At 29.7% G+C, this 24,153-nt stretch overlaps 1 protein-coding gene across 5 annotated transcripts in view; it reads right to left on the bottom strand.

Moving 5' to 3' along the window:
- Positions 1-24,153, bottom strand: part of LOC145322680 (uncharacterized) — a 126,434-nt gene that overhangs the window by 69,857 nt on the left and 32,424 nt on the right. For all 5 annotated transcript variants that reach the window (XM_080164876.1, XM_080164877.1, XM_080164879.1 and 2 more), the window contains exons 4-6: positions 7,167-7,228; positions 4,529-4,602; positions 2,399-2,541 (exon numbers count right to left, since the gene is read on the bottom strand). In XM_080164876.1, coding sequence (XP_080021002.1) covers positions 2,399-2,541; positions 4,529-4,602; positions 7,167-7,228 — 279 coding nt within the window. The remainder of the gene's footprint in view (positions 1-2,398; positions 2,542-4,528; positions 4,603-7,166; positions 7,229-24,153) is intronic.

The raw sequence follows: 24,153 nt of genomic DNA, 5'->3' as shown, positions 1-24,153 counted from the left end.
AATGAAAATAGGATTGCTTGACTTTTTAAAATAAAAAAGCTTTCTTAAATTTCTTTTTAGTGCCTTTAAAATTTCATATTATATCTTTGACTATTATTAATTGTATGATTTTTATAAATTTTCATAAGATTTACCTTTTCTATACCTAATATTTTCTGTTTCAAAAAAAGTATTGTTAGCATGTTATTGCTTCGCTACTTTTGGACTTATTTGTCCTTGTTTATTTGTATTTATGGTAAAAACTACGATTAAACCAAACTAGGAGAAAATATAATAATCTAGTATTGTTAAATCAACTCTATTATCTAATCAAGAGTGTTATACAAAATTAAACAAAATGTTAACAATTTATTTATTACTTTTTGGTATCTCGCAGGGGTCTTTAGGGATAAGAAAATGGATGTACAACATCAATTACCCATAATGTACATTATAATCATTGGTTGAAAAGTTTAGACAATGCAAATTATTCCACCAAAGAATGAGAGGTCGTGTACAGCCTCCTCCCTCTCTGGCATTGTGTCGGTTTTAGGAGGTCAAGTGTATAACGTACCGCGTCAGGATGACAAATAACAGCAGAAAATATTTTTAAAAGCGAAGCTTTTCTATAATTAGGGTCGGTCCGTACGTCCGTCCGTACGTCCGTCCGTCCGAGATAGATAGCTTTTATTCGTTAATTTAGGCATGTTAGAATTGTCCTATCGATTTTTAACTTTGCATGATGATTCCTGTAGTAGTTAGGTACGATTTAGAAAGCGTAGCAACTCTATAATCATTACCAGAATGTCCGTATGTCCATTTTACACATGTTGATTTTTCTACTTTTTTAGCAACAAATTTTTATGTGATCTAATTTTCCGTTTGATCTGATTTTTGGTATATTGATTCCTGGGACAACAAAGAACAATAGTATAAGCAAAGCAACTCTATAATCAAGTCCTAAAAATGTAAGTATGTCTAAAACATTATCCTGTATCAAGCAGTTTTTTAACAAATTTACTTACAATTTTGATTTGACTCTTTCGATACTTTTATATTCTGATTATTCAGTTCAGACACTAGACAAGTGTTAATGTCCGTTTGTCCTACCGTTTCAGTGCTTCGCTTTTATGGATGTTGTCATCCTTGTTTTGATGCAATGTCAGGCGGATAGCGATAATAAGATATCCATTAATATCATTTATTATAGACAATTAGGACTTTAGTTAAAGGTTATGAAATCAAAGGGTTCCTTATGCATATAGATTAGAGCCATAAGCCTAGTATCGGTCCCATAGTTGGTTGATTGCTGGTTTAAAATTCTTTATGAATTACGCATTTTTAATTAAAAATTTTTCTCCCTTGCTAGAAATTTATTCAGAGTAAAATTTTAATTTGACTTTTAATCTCAAAATTAAATAGTTAATTAAGTTTTTACGTTAATTTCAAATGTACGAGATACCAAATATTATTAAAATAATTTAATTTATTTCACTAAGGAATTATTTTTATTAATAAAACTTATTTTCGTAGTCCTGACTGAAAAAGCTTAAATATATTAACAATTAAATATACAATAAAGATTTCAGAACAGAATGTTACTTCATATTTACTCAAAAACTACATCCAAAATTATTTTACTACATAATCAAAGAAAAAGAATAGTTATTTAGCGTATCGTATTATAGACAGCTTTCACAGGATATTAAAATGAAAAATTATAACATTAAAATTTTGTAAGCCCTAAAGGGCCGAAGTCCCGGGTTATCAAAACTGGTATTAATTTTATGATTTTATTTTGACATTTGTGGAAAATTGTATGTATACGATATCGTCTAATAATTTTTAAAAGCGAAGCTTTTCTATAATTAGGGTCGGTCCGTCCGTCCGTCCGTACGTCCGTCCGTCCGTCCGTCCGTCCGAGATAGATAGCTTTTATTCGTTAATTTAGGCATGTTAGAATTATCCTATCGATTTCAAACTTTGCATGATGATTCCTGTAGTAGTTGGGTACGATTTAGAAAGCGTAGCAACTCTATAATCATTACCGGAATGTCCGTACGTCCATTTTTAACATGTTGATTTTTCTACTTTTTCAACAACAAATTTTCAAGTGTTTTAATTATCCGTTTGATCTGATTTTTTGTATATTGATTCCTGGGACAACAAAGAACAATAATATAAGCGAAGCAACTCTATAATCAAGTCCAAAAATGTAAGTATGTCTATAAACATTATCCTGTTTTTAAGCAGTTTTTCAAAAAATTTACCTACAATTTTGATTCGACATTTATACATTTATGTTCCGATTTTTCAGTTCAGATACTATACAAGTGTTAATGTCCGTTTGTCCTACCGTTTCAGTGCTTCGCTTTTATGGATGTTGTCATCCTTGTTTTTGAACAAATTAAAATTTTACCTTTTTCCAATCTTCAAGTTTATCTTGTAGAGGTAGAACAAGACAGTCCAGAAGAGCGGAGCATAGGGCTTTCATTCTTGCCTCCATAGACTTGTGGCGCAGCACTATGCGGGTCAGGCAGGACCCTATCTCTTTGGTGGCTCCTAAATTAAAGAATATTGAGTATCATACAATTTAATAAAAATGTAAACTCGTATTTGGTTCATTTAGTTGAGTGTCCAATCGTTTTAACCAATAATTGTAATCTACAGAAGAGAGAATTATGTGTATCATCATTGGGGATATACATCAATTTATCGGCCATTGTCTTATCCCTGCTTTAAGAATTTTTCAAAGTTTACAATTTATTTTCATTTTAAGAAAATAAATCCTATTGAAATTCGTCATTTTATTGGTATAATCCTAGAACAACAATAACATAATACAAGTTTAAGAAAATCTTTTAAAACCATTTAAGTGGTGTTTATATAACAAGGATGACAACATCCATAAAAGCGAAGCACCGAAACGGTAGGACAAACGGACATTAACACTTGTATCGTGTCTAAACTGAATGATTAGAATATAAAAGTATAAGAGTCGAAGCAAAATTGTAAGTAAATTTATTGAAAAACTGCTTGATACAGGATTATGTTTATGGACATACTTACATTTTTAGGACTTGATTATAGAGTTGCTTTGCTTATAATATTGTTCTTTGTTGTTCCAGGAATCAATATACCAAAAATCAGATCAAACGGATAATTAGATCACATAAAAATTCGTTGTTAATAAAGTAGAAAAATCAACATGTTTCAATTGGACATACGGACATTCTGGTAATGATTATAGGATTGCTACGCTTTCTAAATCGTACCTAACTACTACAGGAATCATCATGCAAAATTTAAAATCGATAGGACAATTCTAACATGCCTAAATTAAGGAATAAAAGCTATCTATCTCGGACGGACGGACGTACGGACGGACGGACGGACGTACGGACGGACGGACGGACCGGCCCTAATTATAGAAAAGCTTCGCTTTTAAAAACAATTATGGTGTACCCAGAGTGAGAGGGGACAATGGGCTGTTATTACACTAGTCCCCAAAGTTTTATAATAAAGATTTCTTATTCGTTTGCTTAACAACATTAGGAACTTAAGTTGAATTTTGATTGGTTACTTAAGTTAAGTTTTCAAACGTTTCAACCACTAATTTTGTGCATCATCATTTGGGATGTACTTCAATCTATCGGCCATTGTCTTATCCCTTTAGATTCATGAGTGTAACACAAAACATTCAACAGATAATTAAAATACCTACATCTTAATACCTACATCTTAAAACCTAATATTTTGTGATTTATCCCATTAATTGTTCTTTTATTATTGAGCTTAAGGGATAAGACAATGGACGTAAAATTAGTAAAATTATGATAAACAAAATTAAACCTCTTCTGTAGATTCAGAGATGTTATGGACAATAAATTCACCTCTTTTGTTGAATAAAATTACCAGTTGAAAAATTTGAACAATGCTAGTTTATACCAAACGATTAAGATTTAATAAAGGTCCCAGATTTATACCAACAAATGAGAGGATGTGTTTGTTAAACTGTGATTCCTAGTCAATTATACCCTCCCTCTCTTTCTTTTATCAAATAAATTTTAAAAAATCTAATCTGCCAAACAATGTTTTGTCGGGAAAATTAAGAAAAAGAAATTAATTACAGGCCATTGAGTGCATTCAACAAATATTTTCTTAGAAATTAGGTTCTTAATCAAATCTTTTGTTATTCTTATAGATTATTTAAAATGAATAGGTCTATACTTGTTTGTTTATCAAAAGCTTTTATATTATTATTTGAATTGTTAGCTATATTTTTATAAATATGTATCTAAATAAACAAAAATGGATTAGCAATAACATTGAAGTATTTTTAAATTATTTCAAAATAAAAACACTTGCTATATTGACGCTATCAAAAAAAATGGTTTTAAATACAATATTTAATTCATCAACCCCCTGTAAAAATAGATTAAAAACCTTCCCCTATAAAACTTAACTTTAAATTAAACATTTCGATACCAAAATTAGCAAAATTTGTGCTTTACACAAATAGAAAGCGAGGCGTATAAATTAATTTTACCTTTTGTGTTTGTGGCAGAATCTGCAATCTTCTGGAAGGTGTCCAGGAAGGATCCAAGCGCCAGGATTGTGCATCTGAATAATGGAAAGGTATAAAACATTTGATTTATTCATTAACAGATAGGGTAGTGGCAAATAAACTAATTTATAATCTAATCCCCTCCCACACATTCATATATGAGATACCAAAGGATGTTGGATTAATTTCCGTTACTTACTTTGGCCATTAATTGAGAACCACAATCAAAGGGGTATTTTCACTAAAACAAATTATTGAACGGAGGGGTTGGACAATGAAATATAAATCCTATGGCCTACCATAGTTTATAAGCTCGTCCTGTTATTCGTTGACTTGAAAACATTTTTGGGAAATAGTAAAGCTTGAATGGCTTTCAGATAGAAAACTTTTTCACCAATAATTTCTAACTATTCCATATCATAATTGGTTATCGGTTTATCGACCCATCTCTAAAGATCCCCTGAATATGATACTAATATTTATCAAAAATGAATAGGTAGTTTTTTTTATTTTAAAATAAAAATATTTTTTTCTAATTGTTGCACAAATGCACTAAAAGCATATGTACTGATTTGATTTATAATTTAGAGTGTTGTCATGAATGTTTACATATAATCTCTGATATTGAATTATGGATATATACAAATATGGATGGGCCCTCATTTCCACCTAATTTATTAAATCATCAGAAATTTGTTGCTACAGCGCAAACACACCCTCAAATTTATTTGCACTCATTTTTTTGAGAATCTGAAGGGATCTAAAGGGATAAGACAATGAAAGACAAATTAATAAAAACACCTAATTAGTAATTCTATTGACAAATTTAACCTTTATGTAAATTTGTCAATATAATTGTTAGGTAAATGTTTCAAAACTGCTAGCTTATACAAATCAACCAATATTAAAGTAAAGTACCAAAATTGGCAAGCCAATGAATGATAAAACGTGCTCATAAAGGTTTGGGTACCAGAATAAATGAAAGACTTTGCAGATATGACAATATGTGGAATTGATAGCACACAACAAATAAGTACACAATCTTATGCTACATAGAGGGTGAGTGTGATGAGGGTGTCTATATGTTAAAAGTTGTGCTAAAATTATACAACAACAAAAATAAACTAAAATTGCTTAAAAGTTTATAATAACTACAATAGTGTTCATTAATGAAAGTTTAAAAGAACAAAATTTTGAAACACAAAAATATCATATTTTAAGAGCATAAAGTCAAACACTATATTCAACTTTATGAACGTGTGGGTTTACAAAGAGATCGATATACTTCGTAAACCCGATAAGTTATAGTCATTATACAAATGGCAATAGTAGTTGTAAGTTATTTTGACTGAGGACCTATAGATATACATTACCCAATTATGTAGACTAATAGAAAGATAGAATAACCAAAACTAAAAAGAATTTTTTAATAATCCTACAACTATTTTTATGAAGTGTATAATGGGTATTTAGTAACCCCAACAAAGTATGTGCTTCAAATATTTACCCTCTTGTTTACTAGGTTATTTAGAGTGTGTGTGTGTGTAAGTATGTGTGTGTGTGTGTGTGTGTGTATGTGTGTGTGTGTGTGTTAGGGTATGTAGATAATGTTAAGTATAACAATGCTTATAACATGTATCTTACAAAACAAGTATTAGAGCAAGCAATAGTGTTAAAATCTAATTTTAGTCGGGAAGCTACTCTATAATTCACTTTGTCTGTCCGTCCGTAACGCTATAGGATTTTCTCGGATTCTATAGAATAGACAGCTGAAATATTTTTTGAAAATTTCTTGTACAAATAAGCATCCAGTATGTAATTCATATGATCTGTCAGTTTGTCGGTTATGCTCCACATTCATTTCAGAGGTTCACAAACTAATGGTAAATTCCTGTGCACGTATATTCTTGAATTGGCCCTCTAATTATCTGCCTGTATTTCACCTAATTGTACGCCAAGACTAATTATCATGTAAATAAATTAGCCAAAGATAATTATAATTACTGAACTGCACATTCTTTTTATTAATAAACTTTTTATGTTCGTCTCTATGCACTTGATATATAACCAAAATTTATGAAAAATATAATGAGTGGATTATTTTGTTACAAGTACTTGTACAATTTTTATAAGAACAACAAATACCTAAGCATAAAAAATTGAAGGGCTCCAAATGAGGATTCATAAAAAGTGAACAGAAAAAATTTAATATCACTAATTCTATTTTCCATTTTCGATATGGATAAATGTATGAAAAACAAAAGAGAAGGTTAAATAGAATATCCAATTATATCTTTTAACACAGCCATAGATAAAAAGGCATAACAAATTAAAATGTAAAAGATATTAAATTGAAAGTAAAAAAATAAAAGATGATAAAAACCACAAAGGAAGGGGACATTGGGCTGTTTATTACACGAGTCTCCTAAGTTTTTAATAACGTTTTCTTGTTCGTTGGCTTGGCTACTTTGGGGACTTTTAATTGGTTGATTCATTAAGTTGTGTGTCCAAACGTTTCAACCAATAATTGTAATCTACAGAAAGGGGAATTTTGTGCATCATCATTGGGAATGAACATCAATTTATCCGCCATTGTCATATCTTGGTTAAAAATACTTACTTGAGTTGTGAATGTAGTTTTCCAGCCTTGTTGATAAAATCCTCGTAGTGGGGTACACCAGCCTAAAACAAATAAAATTGATTAAAATCTCTTAATTACTTAGCATAGTTAATATTTTCAAGTTAAAAGCTTGTTGTTTTTTTTAATTGCAAAAATGGTTGTTTTTTGAGTTGCAAATATGGTTATTATTTTATAGAATTGAGAAGGCTTAAATAAAGCAAAATATATATTGTAATGGAGAAGCCTGTTTATTTTTGTGTAGTCTAGCTCTTTACCACCGTATTTTTTGAGACAAAGTCAGCATAAAGAATACACTAGCTGATATGCCCCTAGAGAGGGGGAGAGGAGTCGACCATCCACTTTTTATTTTAGTTTTAAAAAGAAACAGAGAAGGCATTTTTTTGGGGAGGGAGGGGATTTTTTTCTCGTTGTTAAGGAAAACCATAAAGGTTCAGTGGTGACACAGATAATTTTACTTTTTAGAACAAATGTCTAGAAGAAAAGATTATTTTCCCCACACTGAAAATAAAGCTTTTCCCCCCTATTTAAATCCCCATAAGTTATGATATCAATTTTCGATAATTGAATTTTAACAAATATTTTTCTCCAACTTTTGTTATATAGATTCTATAAGAAGATTTATTATATTATTTTATGTAAAATTATGATTTATTATAATACATGAAGTGCAATAATAATTGATTTTTATAAAACGGCAATGCCTCTAAAAACAAGAAAAATGTCCGTTTGGAACCGTAACACTAGCCAGCTAACAATAAAAAATAACAATAAGGTATTATACAGTAAAACTATTCTTTTTGTCAAAATTAAATATCCTAGATTAATAGGCATTAAATTGTCAATAAATAAATAAATATGACATTATTGTAAGAAAAGCTTATGCAATTTTCTGCGGTGAATATCATTAAATCTTAAATATATTTTAACAAAAAAAGAGTAAAATATGTAACTTACTCTAACGGATAAAGAGAAAACGTACTGATATTCTAGCTATAGAGTAGCTATGCAACAAACAAGATAATTGACTTTTTACTCAGGGATCCTAAGGGATAAGACAATCGAGGAAAAAGTAATGTACACCAATAATTATAATAATAGTTATTTCTCGCATCGTATTATAAACGGCTTTCCGCGGATATAGAATGTACAATTATAAGATTAAAATTAGTTTTTTTAGCCCCGAGGTGCCGAAGGCACCGGCTAAAAAACTGGTTTTAATCTTGTGATTGTACATTTTATATTCGTAGAAAGCTAGATATAATACGATGCTAGACATAGTTTTTTCGTATGGATGAGAACCGGGTCCTATCCACCGGATTCGAATGAATACGAGAAATAAATTTACAAATTCTGTGGATAAAAATAATTCTTAAAAAAGTTTGGCCAGTATAATTTACAGTCTATTGCCCAATCCTTCCCTGCTCTAAACTAGGTCAGAGGCAATTTAAAGCAATCATTATGTTTGGATCTGCAATTATTTTTTCTTTCCATCCATTTACCGTTGTTTCTATACAGTCAATATCAGGGAGGGATAGGACATTGGGCTGTTTATTATACCAGTACCCAAAGCTTTATATCAGCATTTTCTTATTCGCTGGCTTAACAGACTTAAGTACTTTTAATGAATTTTAATTGGTTGTTTCATTTAGTTGAATGTCAAAACGTTTTAACCACTAATTGTAATCTACAGAAGGGTTATTATGTGAATCATCGTTGTGGATGTACATCAATTTATTGTCTTATCCCTTTAGATCCCTGATAGTCAATATAGAGTAATTTAATGATGTAACAATTCACGATTTCTCAGTTTGATGCATTTTATCTATCCTAACAAGGATAATTATGGCCATTATGAGCGCAGCAATAACATGCTAATAAAATGTAAAAAGTTTCTAACTAATATATAAAAGCAGAGCTTATAGAATGGATAGACAAAAAGAAGTTTATTTAATAAATTTTCTAATTGGTAGGTAATAATAGAAGAATTTAGGAATAAAATAAAATTCAATAATTTTTGTAAAAAATAATATGCAAGACTTTTTGTGAGATTTTTGTACACCTAATTAAAACTTGTACACATCGAAATTATATAAATAGGTATTTATTTTTGTTTTTCATAAAATTTTCTGCTTTGCTGACCCGGTGTGTCTAAAATTAATTGCATACATCAAAAACATCCACTTACACCAAACTAATTTTTAGTGCCCTGCAGCCGCAAAAGTTTGAATTTTGCAGTTGTAATTTTCAATGAATTAACTACCTGCCTCTTAAATAGACGGCTGCCGATCCCTGTTAATTTTTCACCCCCCTCATATATGCTACAAACTTTTAATTAGCAAACTTTTTTACTAATCATATTTACTTTTTTAAAAATGCTAATTACATTTACACTTTTAGCTAACTTAATTATTTTTATATACTATTTAATAAGAACACCTAGCAATTTTGTAATGTGATTAATAGGCTATGAAACTGGAATAAATGTTAATAATGCATCAAATTTATAATTACTGATTGCCCTTTTTAATAGGGGAGCTACATACATCCCAAATGATGATACACAAAACTACCCCTTCTGTAGATTACAATTAGTGGCAGAAACGTTTGGACACTCAACTTAATGAACCAACCTATCAAAATTTATTTAAAGTTCCTAAAGTTGTTAGGCCAACGAATCAGAAAACGTTAATATAAAACTTTGGGGACTAGTGTAATAAACAGCTTGAAGCCCCCTCCCTCCCTGCATATGTAATATGTATCCTTGTTGAACACATGACTAAATATTTTTTCCCATTAGTTGCAATTAATTTTTGCAGTTTTGGATTTTTCATATTTGGATATTTTAAGATTATGAAAGATTGAAAATTAAACTGTTTTGCAAAATAAGTCACATTTATATTTCAAATTTTGTGTGAAAAATTTTGAACTATATATCGCATCGTATTAAAGACAGCTATCCGATGATATAAAAATGAAAAATTGTAAGATTCAAACCAGTTTTGTAAGCCCCAAGAGGCCGAAGGCCTGGGTTAACATAACAAGTATTAGGTAATTTTATGATTTTTATTTTTATATTCGTGGAAAAATGCCTGTAATACGAAGCTATACATGATTTTCAGTACGAATGAAAACCGGTTCTAATCCAGCAGATATTGATCGGTTTCGAAGACATACTGGAAATAAATTATTGCATTATTTTTTTAAAAAAAGATTGATAAAGCTTATGCAGTTCTTAACAAGCAAAACAAGGACACATTTATTGTTGCCAGTATTATCAAATTACTCGCATTTTTAGACCATATATATTTAAATTCAATTTTATGCAAAGGGAGGGATATACTAAATAGGGCGTAAAAACAGACAATAAAACTGCTGTTTTGCATATTAATAATTCTAGCAGCTTAGCCTCTATCCTTAGGGCCTTTGCTATTGGAAAAATTTTTTTAACTCTATTGAAAACATACACCCCTGAAAGATGGAAATCTAACCCAAAGTACAAACGAAAAGCTTGTTTAGCTATCAAAACAGTTTAAGGCAGGAAATGAAAGGATTTTGATAGGAAAGGTCATAATCATGTTTATTTTCTTAACATTTTACATTCAATTTGAATAAAACACTTTGCATAAATAAAAGTAATATTCATGGAGATTTTTTCTATAATCTTACATTAAATACCTACTGGTCCTGTGGTGGTTTTAGGCTATTTTCTTAAGGGGTGGGACAACCCCAACCCCCCCAAAAACCAAAAAACTCCCCCCCCCCCATTTTTTTTTTTTTGAAGATTTCATTGGTCCTTTTTTTGCTGAAGATTTTCTTGGTCCTTTTACAAATTTCGCCAAAAAATTTTTTTTGATCACGTCTTAGGGCACAGCCCCTAGAGGCTAGGGGCGAAGCCGCTAGTTTACTATAAGACAAATAAAGTAATTAATTTTTCTTTGAACATTAAAAAAATGTATTTGTCTTATTTGTAAGATATTTTTTATGGATCTTGTTATTCTTGTTGTGTATCCATTTTTGAATGCATTGAGTAAATGTGGTATAAATTATATGTTATTATTATGCATAATATTAATAACGCACACTTGAGCATAATTATTTATGCAATAATATATTACATTTTCATATTTTCTTTCTTTCAAAGGAAGGGGAAGGATAATTATTCTTTTGCATTTATTACACTCAATATATTCAAGTTATTTTGGTAGAAATATTAGATTAAAATCTTGAAACTATTTAGTTTTGTTGAGGGATAACATAATATCCTTAGCAAAGAAGCTAGAAATGTTGTATAAGTCTTTATAAAAACATTAAAAAAATATAATTTCTATATTTTCATTATTATATTTTTCTATTGCAGGGGCTATTCATATAAATATCTCTTAATCTAAAATTACAAACGGGTGAGAAAAACTGAAAAAGAAGGGGATTATTGCAGGGATGTAAAGGGATAAGACAACGGCCGGTAAGTGATGTATATCTTAAATGATGATATATATAATTACAATTAGTGGTTGAAATGTTTGGATAATTAACTAAATGAACCTACCAATCAAAATTCAATTGAAGTTTCCAAAGTTGCTAAGCCAACGAACAGGAAAACATTATTTTAAACCTTTGGGGACTAGAGTAATAAACAGCCCAATGTCAATGTCCCCTCCCTACCTGGGTTTATTGCAACTATAAAGGATATTCAAAAGAAAATATTTCCTTTCTTTATTGAATAAATAACTTATTTTATCATACACATAGTTACCAGAATATATTTAAAACCACTGAACCGAAAGGTTCACATTTACCAGGAGAGCTTTGATTTGGCACCAAATTTTCGCCTACTTTAATAAAATGTTCCTTCCAGCTGGCTAATATAACGATAATCCCCAATCCACCCATCATACCCCATACCCTTTCCTTAAACTAGAGAAAAGTACTTACCAATAAATAGGGACTAAAGTAACAACCTAAATTGAAGACAAAATTTTCCCCGTAATATCCACGTATATTATATCCATAACTACAAGATAAATAATAGGTTATTTACATTTTCTAATCTCATTTCTTTCCTTTACTGCTAATAAAATAATTTTATTTCTATGTGTGAAAGGTGAACGAACGATGCTAATGTAAACCAGACATCTTAAGGGATAAGACAATGGCCAAAAAATTCATAAACATCCTAAATGATCATAAACAAAATTACCCATTCTGTTAGTGATAGAAACGTTTGCACACTCAACTTAATAAACCAACCAATTATAATACAAGAAAGAGTCCCAAAAGTTTTTAAGCCAACGAATAGGAAAACTTTATTATAAAACTTAGGGGACTAGTGTGTAGCCCAATGTTCCTTCCCTCCCTGAATATAAACATTATAAAGAAAAAGGGAAATTTCCGTATGTCCTGAAAAATCTAGCTGATAATTGTATTTTTCTTCACAACAAGCTTGGGTATGAAATTGCAAAAGCAGTTATTGCAAATAAAGTTTTAGAATAAAAAAAATACCCTATTTCAAAAACAAATACAGTATACCTATACAAAAATTTAATTCATATATAAAAAAGTTCCATTCAATATAATATTATATTCAATAAGTATTAAATAAAAACAAAAGCTTTTCTAAATATATTGATTAATTTTTAAAGAAAAGATTATTAACATTTTCTTTTTTAAAAACACACTTTTCAAAGTATAGGTACTTGTTCCCCCCCCCCCCCCCAAAAAAAAAAGATCATTTACATTTTTGCTAATTCAAATTTTTCACAACAAATGTATTGTTTTAAAATAAGTAGGTAGGTAGATTATTTTATTTTAATATTTTTAAACAATGTTTTATTATATGTTAATTTTCACCTTAATATTTATAGACGTCTTAAAAACCACCAAATGCAGTATGTACTATATGATGTAGTTATTGGATGTGAATAATATGGCAAATTATGATAATAAATTGACTATTGATGACTTACATGTAATTATTATGATAATTTTATAATCACATAATTTAAATATAATCTTTACTTACTTAATTAAGCTGTTCGATATGAATATTTGAGAATAATACATTTTGAAGTTGATTGGTTGGTTCATACTATTAGAGTAAAAAAAATCATACTAACAATCTCAATCTACAGAAGGGGTTAATTTTGTTTATCATAATTGGTTGTATACAACAATTTTTCGTGCAAGGTCTTAACCCATAAGATCCATTAGATAGTAGAGTTTATCTTGAGGTAAAAATCCCTCCCATCCATCAAAATGTAATTGGTCGGGACTTTGGAAACTCACATAAAGACAGACTAACATCTCATTACTCTAACAAAGAAGACCCAAACTAATGAATAATTGATCCCCATTGAAATCCTAATCTAAGTTTGAACATATTAAATGAAAGGATTAAATTACAAATTACTGATTTCAAGGGATTTTAAGGGATAAGACAATGGAAATTAAGTTAATGTACATACCCAATTACGATACATAATTTGATCCTTCTGTAAACGTTGGACAATGCTATTTTGAGCCAACCAAATAAGATTTTTAAAAATATCAACTAGTTTTTAAGTCAATGATAAGAGAATGGGTTTATAAAACTTTGGGTACCAGTATAATTTACAGTCCAATGTCCCTCCCAACTTGCTGATAACAAGCTTAATTTCAAGAGTGAAGGTGTGCACGTAATTTAAACCAAGGACAATGTTCTCCATATTAAGATCTTTAAAAAGGCAAATGAAGTTTTATACAGCAAAAATATATAGAAAAGGGTATTTTGTGTAAGGAAACAAAGAAATAACTGCGTAGACAAAAATATATTTAACGGACGACGGACATATTATATGTAGAATATAGAGTAGCTACGCTACTAATAATAAAGCATATGTTATGTAAGTATGCTTTATGTATCTATATTGTTTTAGTAATACTCAATTTAATATTTCACCTGTTCCAAATATGTTAGGATTTTACATTGAACGCATTAAATGTGTTGTTCTAAAATAGATGTAGTATATTTAGGTTTTAACATGGACATCATTTATTGGCCAGTTTGTTTATCCAGTAGAGGAGAGGGGTTTGATTAAAGGGGGGATTATTTTAGCCATCTACAAGTTTCATGTTATCAGAGTACATGATAATCTGGTGTATGATCAGCTACAAGTTTCACTTTAGTAGAGTACACGATAATCTGGTGTAAGATTCAAGTAATAATAAATCCATTTGTTTAAAAAAAATTCTCTCCTCTAGGTATTTTCATTCTTCTAGCTTTGGATAATATTTTTGGTGGTATATCTGTTTTTTTTTAATTCAGGGTTATTTTTGACTAGGGGTTAGTCTTAGGAAACACCCACACAGACACACAACTACTTAGGTACATATGTTAGAAAGCTACTTATGTAATAAACAGAAAATAAATAACAATTTTTTGTTGAGAAAGAGTCCAAAGACCTATGCATGAAGACTTTATGAGAATTTTTAAATATGATATAACCTACATTTTCTCCCCCTTTTAAAGTTTTATATTCTAGTTCTCATCATATCAAATATCAAACACATTAGGTTACAACTGGTCATCATACTTTTTTTATATACAGGGAAAACTGTTATGAAAACACTTATGAAGGGGGTAAATCACCTAATGTAAAACTGTTTTGCCTAGATTTCATACAATTATACTATTTCTTTTTTGATAACTAGCAGCTGCGCTCCCAGCAACTAAGTAATGAGGGCAGTAAAAGACTTATATTTATAAACTTAAGAGCCTGTAACCTCACTTCACTTTCAAAGCTTTCCTTAAATGGAAAACTCTATCTGACCAGTTGTTATTTACTCTAAATTTTTTTGTGAAATATTATTTTTGTCCTTAACAATCTGTTTGATACCATAGTGAGTTGTAGAAAGTGAGAACAGCAAGTTTTATAGCTGAAGCTGAATATTTACTACACAGACTTCACAGTGGTACACATTTTTTTTTACTTGGTATACCATAATTCTCATATAAAAGTAACAGGAAGTTTGTAGATTAGGATCTCGCTAACCACTAGGCCGATATGCTTTTACTTTAAAAGAAGCTTCTTATAGGTCCAAGTAAATTGCATAAATATCTTGAGAAATTACTGAAAAAACTGTGTACTAAAATAGGCGGTTTCAAGCACAGAAACACCCCCCCCCCCCCCATTTTATTAAATTTCAATAATGGGGAGGGGTAGGTATATTGTATTATGATATTATAATTTCTTGTTCGTTAAAATTTTGCACATTTATTAATGTTTTATAGCATATTATGCTAGCTTTGCTTTAACCCTAAACTAATCACATACATCTGGTAGAAATTCTTTACTTCCTACAAATCAGTTTTATTACTTTTTCTAGCTTATTGGTGGCTGCACCCCATAACTCTAGGGCATCTTATTTGAAACAATAATATTTTTTGTTTCTATATTTCTAGAAAGGAACTTTTTTGGAAGCGATTTTTAATCCACACCCTCTAAATATAGTCTGAACTCTTACACAGATCAGCACGAAGCTTCCTATAAATTAATGACTAAACAGTCTAGTATGTTTTGGCATAAATGAAAATCCTGTTACTTTATGATTCACTAGCAGCTGTGCCCCTGGCATCTAGGTAATGGCAGAAAAATTGCCCAAAACTATTTAAGACTGAAACTTTTAATTTAAATAGCCTAAAACCATCCCTATACCTTTTGGGAACTTTCAAAAAATATATAACTCAATCGGTTTTGTAGTTGAAGAAACAATCATATAATAGGAATAATCTTGAAAACATATAACATTTTCTCAGGACAATACAATATGAAAGCAAAAACCTTCAAAAGAAATAATATCAAACGCCTAGAAAATGGTTTGGCAAAAACAATTCTGCCAAAATAAAATCCCCTTAATTTTTTCTAAGAAATTATTCTACAATTTCTGAAAGAAAAGGGAATTATTTCCAAATATTTTTATACAAAAACAGTCAGTATATAAATACAAAGAAAGAAAATATGGAGTCCAAATATTAAAATTCTGAATAATTTTGTGTATATTTTGATTCATCAGAAAAATGGTCTAATTTAAGTTTGTGTTACCCACTGGACATAATAATTGTCCAATTTCTAACACGATTGCGTGATTTTACTATTACAATATCTTTATATCTAGAGCAGGGAGGGAGGGGACATTGTACTGTAAATTACACTGGTACCCAAAGTTTTTTAAGTTTGAACTTTGAGATTGATTGGTTTCAAACTAGTAGTGTCCAAACTGTTCAACAATTAATTTTACTCTACAGGAAGGTTAATTTTGTTTATCATCATTGGGGATACATATAAATTCATCATCAACTGTCTTATCCCTTAAGATCCCTGATCTAGACAATGTTATCAAAAATATAACCATTTAAAAATGGGCATTTAAATAAAATTTCTCCATTTATGGAACTTATTTTAGCAAAATCAAACAGCTTATGGCCATATATGGTAAATTGGAATAACATGATATTTCAGAGATAATGTTTACCAATTTTAAACAGGAGTCACAATTATGTAAATTTTAATCTGAGACTTAAAAATTTATCCAGGAAGGAAGGGAAAACTTGATTGAATCATTCGTTGGCTTAAAAATTTTGGGGTCTAGCAGTATCAAAACTTTTCCACCAATAATTTCGGTGTAATAATAATTTTGTTATTGTACATCAATTCATTGTCTCTGACATATCTAATTCTGGATTTATCAAATTTAAGCTGAATTTAAATTTAATATCAGCTTTTAATAATCAAGAAGACTTTCAATAAATAGTAATTTGATCAAACAACTTTTAAATGAATGTAGACTTTTCTTCTAGCTTTGATTCTTAACTCACCTAAAATATAAAACGTAATGAGAAACACTAGAGACACAAAATAATTTTTAATAGTTTCAACTAGTTTTCTTACTCTCGAAGAAACTTTTATATTCTATAGCTTATTCTTTGACGGATTACTTCGCCCCTTGCTACAAATATTTTTTCATGAAAGCAAAAGAGAGGGGGTAATTTTAGTTTTAAAATCTAAATATTTAAAGATTTTAACAGCTTCTATCGCAATTGCCATGCAAAGTCATAATACTAAAAAATATTTCAGATATTTCCATAGGAACATATATACAGAAAGAGGTGGAACTACAACTCTTTCAACAAATAGACTAAAACCTGCCCATGATCAATAAAAAGCTTCTCATAATATATATTATACATAATCATATTAAAAACCTTCTTGTATAAAATAAAATGTAGGTCTTATTAATTCTTTACGTTGAAGAAAAAAATAATTAGGGTTGTCGAGATGTGAATGGGGGTCAAAGTAATCATATAAGGGCGTGCAAAGAGATTTTACAATATTGTGAAGAAGGAAGAAGGGAACTTTGGATTGTAATTTTATACTGGTCCCCAAAGTTTTTATAAATAAATTCACTTATTATTTAAAATTTTGGGGACTTAGGTAGGTCTTGATTAATTGGTAGAAACTAACAGTAATAAAACTTTTCTATAGAAGGAGTATTTTTTGGGTGCACATTAATTTTTCATCCATTGTCCAATCCCCTCAGATCCCTGGAATATATGCAATTTAGTCTGGGGAAGAATAGAATTAATTCTATTTACACTTCCATTGCTCCTACATTTAGACTTGGCACAAAATCCTATATATTTCTCAAACAGATCTAACAAGAATCCACAATTTCAGTAAAAACTCAAATTTATAGGATGAATTAATCGGTCGACAAGTTTGCACAATTTAATTCCTCTAATTTGATTAAAGTTCCTGAAAGTTTTAAGTCATCTATTGAGAGACCGTGTTTATAAAACTTTGGGGACCAGCATATGTAAGTAAAATGTACCCTGCCTTTCTGAGGGGAAATGTATTGTTAACTTCCAAAATAAGTGATTCTACCTTTATTTTCCTTTGGTAACAAAGTAAGAATAGAGTGTATTAAAATTATATAAAAAAATAGCAAATCTTTCTTTTAATTCTTTATATTTTTCATGCTAATTAACAATTCAATAAAATATTTGCTTTTTTATAAATATTTATTTATCATTATAGTCAGCTTTCCACGGATAGTAAAAGAATTATTTTATTAGTAGTGGAAAATGTCTATAATAAGAAACGATACATGATTTTCAGTATGGCTAAGAACCCGCTATAATACAGCGGATATTAAATGGTTTAAAGCCATACTGGAAAATATAAATCTGAAATTTAGCTGTAAAGTATCCTAACCCAAAAGTCTGAAAGGAAAACCATTTATTTTTGTTACTTCTAGTCTCCACCTTTTAACATCTTTACCAATTTTAAATTCAATTTTCACTAGCAACCAACTATTTCATGTTTTAGTATTTAAATAAAAATTTTTAGTTTTCTTATGCAAAGAGATGGAAGCTGTTTATTAGACCTATTAAAAATTACGCCATACAATAAAAATGACCAATAATAGGCCAGACTAAATTACCAATGGCAGGCCAGCATACATTTTAATTGACTATTTGTATTCTTATATCAAAAGGATAATTTAACTTTAATTTGCTGGAAAGGTATCCTATTTTATAAATCCCTTTAAGCGAGAGGACATAGAGTAGTTGATTTTACTGGGCCCTAGAAATTCTTTCATTTGCTTAAAAACTTTGAGGCTTTGATTAATATAGATTGGATTGTACAAGCTAGCATTTTACACACTTTTCCACCAATAATTAAAATCTGCAAAAAATAAAAAATATTAGGGGTGTACAATAATTTATTTTTCATACTTATACCTGAAGATCACTAATTTATATTTGGAGAAATTAATTCTCTTTCATGAAATTAAATAAATAAAAATAGTAAAATAAATTGAATTAGTTTTAAAAACCTATTCAACAAATGTACAACAGTATATAAGAATTTATAAAGAAACATTGTGTTCTATAGTTATAAACATTAAGATGGTTCCAGGGTTTTTATATTATGTGGCATCACAGTAAAGTTAGACCTATGTGTGTATTGAAATACAAATATTTTATAACTTTAGAACCCAGCTTTAAGTAAGAAGGGAAAAAGTTGAAAAATGGAAAAATACTTCTACGCCAGAAATTAACTTATTAAAAAGTTAATATTTGTTTTAGATTGTTAATAACAGGCAATTTCTTCATTTTTTTCACAAAATAAACAAAATTTTGTAACCAAATAATGGCGTTTAATTGCTTTAGGTAGCGCAAACACGATTTTTTAAGAAGACCAAAAAATCAAAAACATATTGGTATTTTAAACTAAAGGAAATGTTTTATGCAGGGAAAAGACAGTGGCTAATAAATTGATGTACATTCCCAATGATGATAAACAAAATTACACCTTTTGTATATTACAATTAGTGGTTGAAACATTTGAACCAACCAATCAAAAATCATTAATAGTCCCCAAAGATTAAAGCCAACAAATAATAAAACTTTGGGGACTAGTGTAATAAACAGTTCAACATACTGGCACGCTCTAATCCTAGAGTAGATAGGCAACCAAAATATAATAAAGGCATAAATATTGTAACACTCGTATAGGAAGAGAGAAAATTATAAATTAGATTTCACGGCTGATCAATTTCTTCAATCATATATGATTCAACACAATTCAAAAAAAACACCGGGAAAATTCAGGGAGGGAGGGGACAGTGGACTATTTATTACACTAGTCCCCAAAATCTTATTCATTAGCTTAACAACTTTGGGACTTTCATTGAATTTTGATTGGTTGGTCCATTAAGTTGTTTGTCCAAACGTTTCAACCACTAATTGAAATCAACAGAAGGTGCACTTTTGTTAATTATCATTGGGGATGTACAATGTACATCAATTTGTCGACCATTGTCTTATCCCTTTAGATCCCCGGTTAGATGTTAACATTTTTAACAGCGAAGCTACTCTATAACTATACAATTATCACAATGTCAAAATATATTGGACAAAAACTTAAATTATTTGATTTATTTACAATAACTGCCAAAATTTCACATCAGATTATCATATCTTCACTGCTTAAGGAAATATGAAAGATAAATTTTATCTTATTTATCAATATCAGAATGGATGGGAGTTTTACTTTATCAAATTTTCTAATCCTTTTCTGGTTTTGAAATTGTATCATTTCCTATATCGCCCCTCCCCCCATCCCCTGATTTTCTATGGAAAGGGGAAACTAGGGTGCGTTTGTGTGAGTATAGGTGCACTATATACCAGGGATCTAAAGGGATAAGACAATGGCCGACAAATTGATGTACATCCCCAATGATAAAACACAAAATTACCCCTGCTTTAGACTAAAATTAGTGGTTGAACTAACCAATCACAAAACAATGTAAGTCCCCAAAGTTGTTGAGCCAAGAAATAAGAAAACGTTAGTATTAAAATTTGGTGTTTATAAAAACCCACAAAATCATAAACTTCATTAAGATCAAAGTAACAATTATGTTTCTTCAAATAAAAGAATATTATAATGTCCCAATGCAACTAAGAATATATTATATATACATATATATATATCAACTGAATTAAATTTAATATAAATTTATCATCCATTATCCTATCCCTGGAGAGTATGAATGCATACAACTCTTCAAGCTCCGATTAGCAAATCAAGGGTCCATAACCTCAACTCTTCCAATTTCAAAAACAAGAATAATAATGTTATTGAGTATAGTGGAAACAACAAGTTAAAGGATGAAAAAAGAAGGGCAAACTGTAACTCAGTAGTGAGATGAGAAAATGCAATATGCGCAGAGGAAATACTGTAATGTATAGACTGCATAGAAACTGTACAACTATATTGTTTATACTGTTAACAATCTTCTAGTGACGGCAGGACGAACTTGTGGTTAAGCTGAATGACAAACAAACATTATACAGTGAGTAGCTCTGCTACTAGCTAACAATTACATAATTAAATCAGTCAAAGAGTAAATTTCACTTTAATTCTCTTTAAATCAATAATATGTCTACTTTTTTAAAAATCTTTGACTAGCTAGCTTTTTTTAAAAACTATTTTTAAAAATTAAAAAAAAGGTCTCTCATTGATTTTCTTAAAATCTTTCTTTGGTGATTGGTCAGTACAAACTAGCAGTGTCCAAACTTTTCCACAAAATTATAATCTAGAGATGAGGTAATTTTGTTTATAATAATTTGGGGTTTACATAAATTTTTCATCCATTATTTTATCTCTTTACATCACAGGGTTGAATCTCTTAAAAAATTTAAAGATGTAGGTATACACAGAGAATATTCCATTTTTCCCTATGCACAATGCCGTGCTTGTTAGTATATAAATAAGCCATTATGTTACAACAAGGTCTGCCTTATTAAGCCTTATGCAAATATTTTAACTATTCATAATTACCTTTAAAAATGATGAAGTGTAATGTATAAAAATAATGACTTAATTTACTCATTTTGACTAGGTAACATTTTTAAAGGGGGAGGGGGAATTTTTAATTAAGATTTTCATATCTTTAGTAGCGCAGCCACTCTATAAACAAAGGTATTTGATGAACGAATTACAGATACTATATAATGATATCCTATACTTATAATAAAGTAATAGGATGTTTGTTTTTCTGTTATATAATATAGTTAAGTGCTTTTATCTTTAGATTAAAACATAGATAACTACTGAACCGATTGAGATGTCCATTTTAGAGAAGCTTCACATAGGTCCAGGATACTTTATATTTTTTTAGCCCAACCCTTTCCATCACAATACACAGCCCTAGATGTTAGGGGCGTAGCTACTAGAACTACAAATAAAGCAAAGATTTTTGTTTGATAATTATTATTACTTTGTTGGATTATTTATAATTAATATCATGTACATATACTGTAGGTATGTCTACAAAGTATTGGAAGGATTATGACGATATAAAAATCAATAACAGCTAGAAAGAAGGATATTGGAAGAGTTTTGGTTACAAGTTTCACTAAAATATAAACACACTCGCTATATTCATGCTCTAAGGTCAAAGCTAAGGTTAAATAGATTTCTTTTAACGCCAGGAATAGAGGAAAAGATAAATAAATAAGTAAGGCTTTCTAGGATTTTTCTAAAAAGTGGTAGAGATTAGTTACCATAGAAAAATTATTTTGCATTTCGTTTATGAGCTGGTAAAAAATTATAAATTGTAACACTTTATTTTGTTATGTAAAAAATTGTACAAAAAAACTTCAAGCATTTTTTGTGGTACAAGTTAGTTTTTTCTTTGCCTATCCCTAACATCCCAGTACCACACACTCACCCCTACCCCACCAATGAAATATATAGGCCCTCATTTGTGGTTTTGCAGCCTGCCTCCCCCCCCCCCCCCTCCAACCATCACACAACTATTTTTCTTCCTATTAAAGCCATCATAAAAAGATAGATATGGTTTCTTGGTTAGGAAATCTTTAAATTCAATCTGACAGCAAGAATACGCTAAGAAGAGAAAAAAGTCTAGAAAGGCAGGGATATAGGGATAGGACAATGGATGACAATTTGATTTCTGCAGAGTGTATTAGCAAAGAGAGATGTGACAATGGGATGTTTATTACACTAGTCCCAATAGTTTTAAATTAACGTTTTTTATTAGATGGCTTCCTTTAGTTGAGTGTTAAAACGCTTCAACAACTAATTTTAATCTACCGTCATTGGGAGTGTACATCAATTTATCGGCCATTGTCTTATCCCTTTAGATCCCTGGTGTAATAGGTTGGTATTTGTAATTTGAAAAAAAAAGTGAGAGAAAGATTGGGTTGTAGAATAAATTAACATCCATTGCCCGTTCCCTCACTAATCCAAAGAGAAAGAAAGGATTAGAAAAATTTCACAAAGCCTTTTAGAGAAACATCTTAGGAATTAATCTTAGCTTAGATTAACTTTCATTTATCATTCAACCCTAAAAAGATTTTATTAAATAAACAAGGATGGCAAAATTCATAAAAAATCTATGTTTATAAATAATCTTTTTTTCTCATAGTTTTTAACATAAACATAATTATCTTTAAAATTAGCTTATCAATGTTGATATGTCACTTTTAAACAAATGCAGTAATGTAATGGTCTATTTAATTTTATAACTATAATCTTCTGTAAAAGTACTGCATTATCCTATTCTATAAAGTAGTAAGGTTTTGTTGTCTATAGCGAAGGATCTCGCTAACTGCTAAACCGATTTGGTTATCCTTTACAATGTAGCTTCTCATATGTCCTAAGAAGGGTTATAACCAAACTGGAGAAAGGTTCTTTATTTTCTTTTTTAAAAACTCAAAATGAGGAGGGGGTCGATTCCTTCCAATTTACTTTAAGGGCCCCTGTAGAGGCCTCTAGGGGCGTAAGTACTAGTAATTAAATATTAATAAGTACATTAAAGTTACATTAACACCTTGATTGAAAAATCTCTTAGTTTATTGCATTTAATTAAATAAACCTTTTTACAAATACTATAAAAAAAAAATAAAAAAAAATTCCTGTGTGTACAAAATATGTACTGTATAAAATCGGATCCTTAATTAACATCCTATCGAAAATATGGTAGGGTTGAAAATAGCTACATAAACATATATTGCATGATAAGAATAATAAATACATTAATTAGATTATTGTAAAAAAAATCCCTTGTTTTGTAAAAGTAAAACCATACGGCAAACAAATCAAAGGAAATTAGATATTTTCTAACCCCAATCAATAATTACAGTAAGGGTAACGAATGGATTACTGCTGCAAATTGGTAGAAATTAATACAGGAAAGGAATCAAAATTTGTCAATTCGAAACCTATCTTAAACGTTGTACAAAAGTTTATTTCAAAAGGAACCATTAACAAATCTCAGGGATAAGGGATAGGAAACCTGGCCATTAATTAGGTCCCGGCCTAGATTCTAAAGGGATATTGCAACTTTTATTAATTCCTAATTAAATGTCGTCCCTGGCGGACGCTCCCAAGTAGCTATCGCT

Source organism: Acartia tonsa, chromosome 6, assembly GCF_053477335.1.
Source record: "Acartia tonsa isolate MP-2025a chromosome 6, ASM5347733v1, whole genome shotgun sequence".
NCBI classification, from domain to species: Eukaryota; Metazoa; Arthropoda; class Copepoda; order Calanoida; family Acartiidae; genus Acartia; species Acartia tonsa.
The sequence above is the reverse complement of the archived record's forward strand: the minus strand, read 5'-3'. Positions and strand labels throughout refer to the sequence as shown.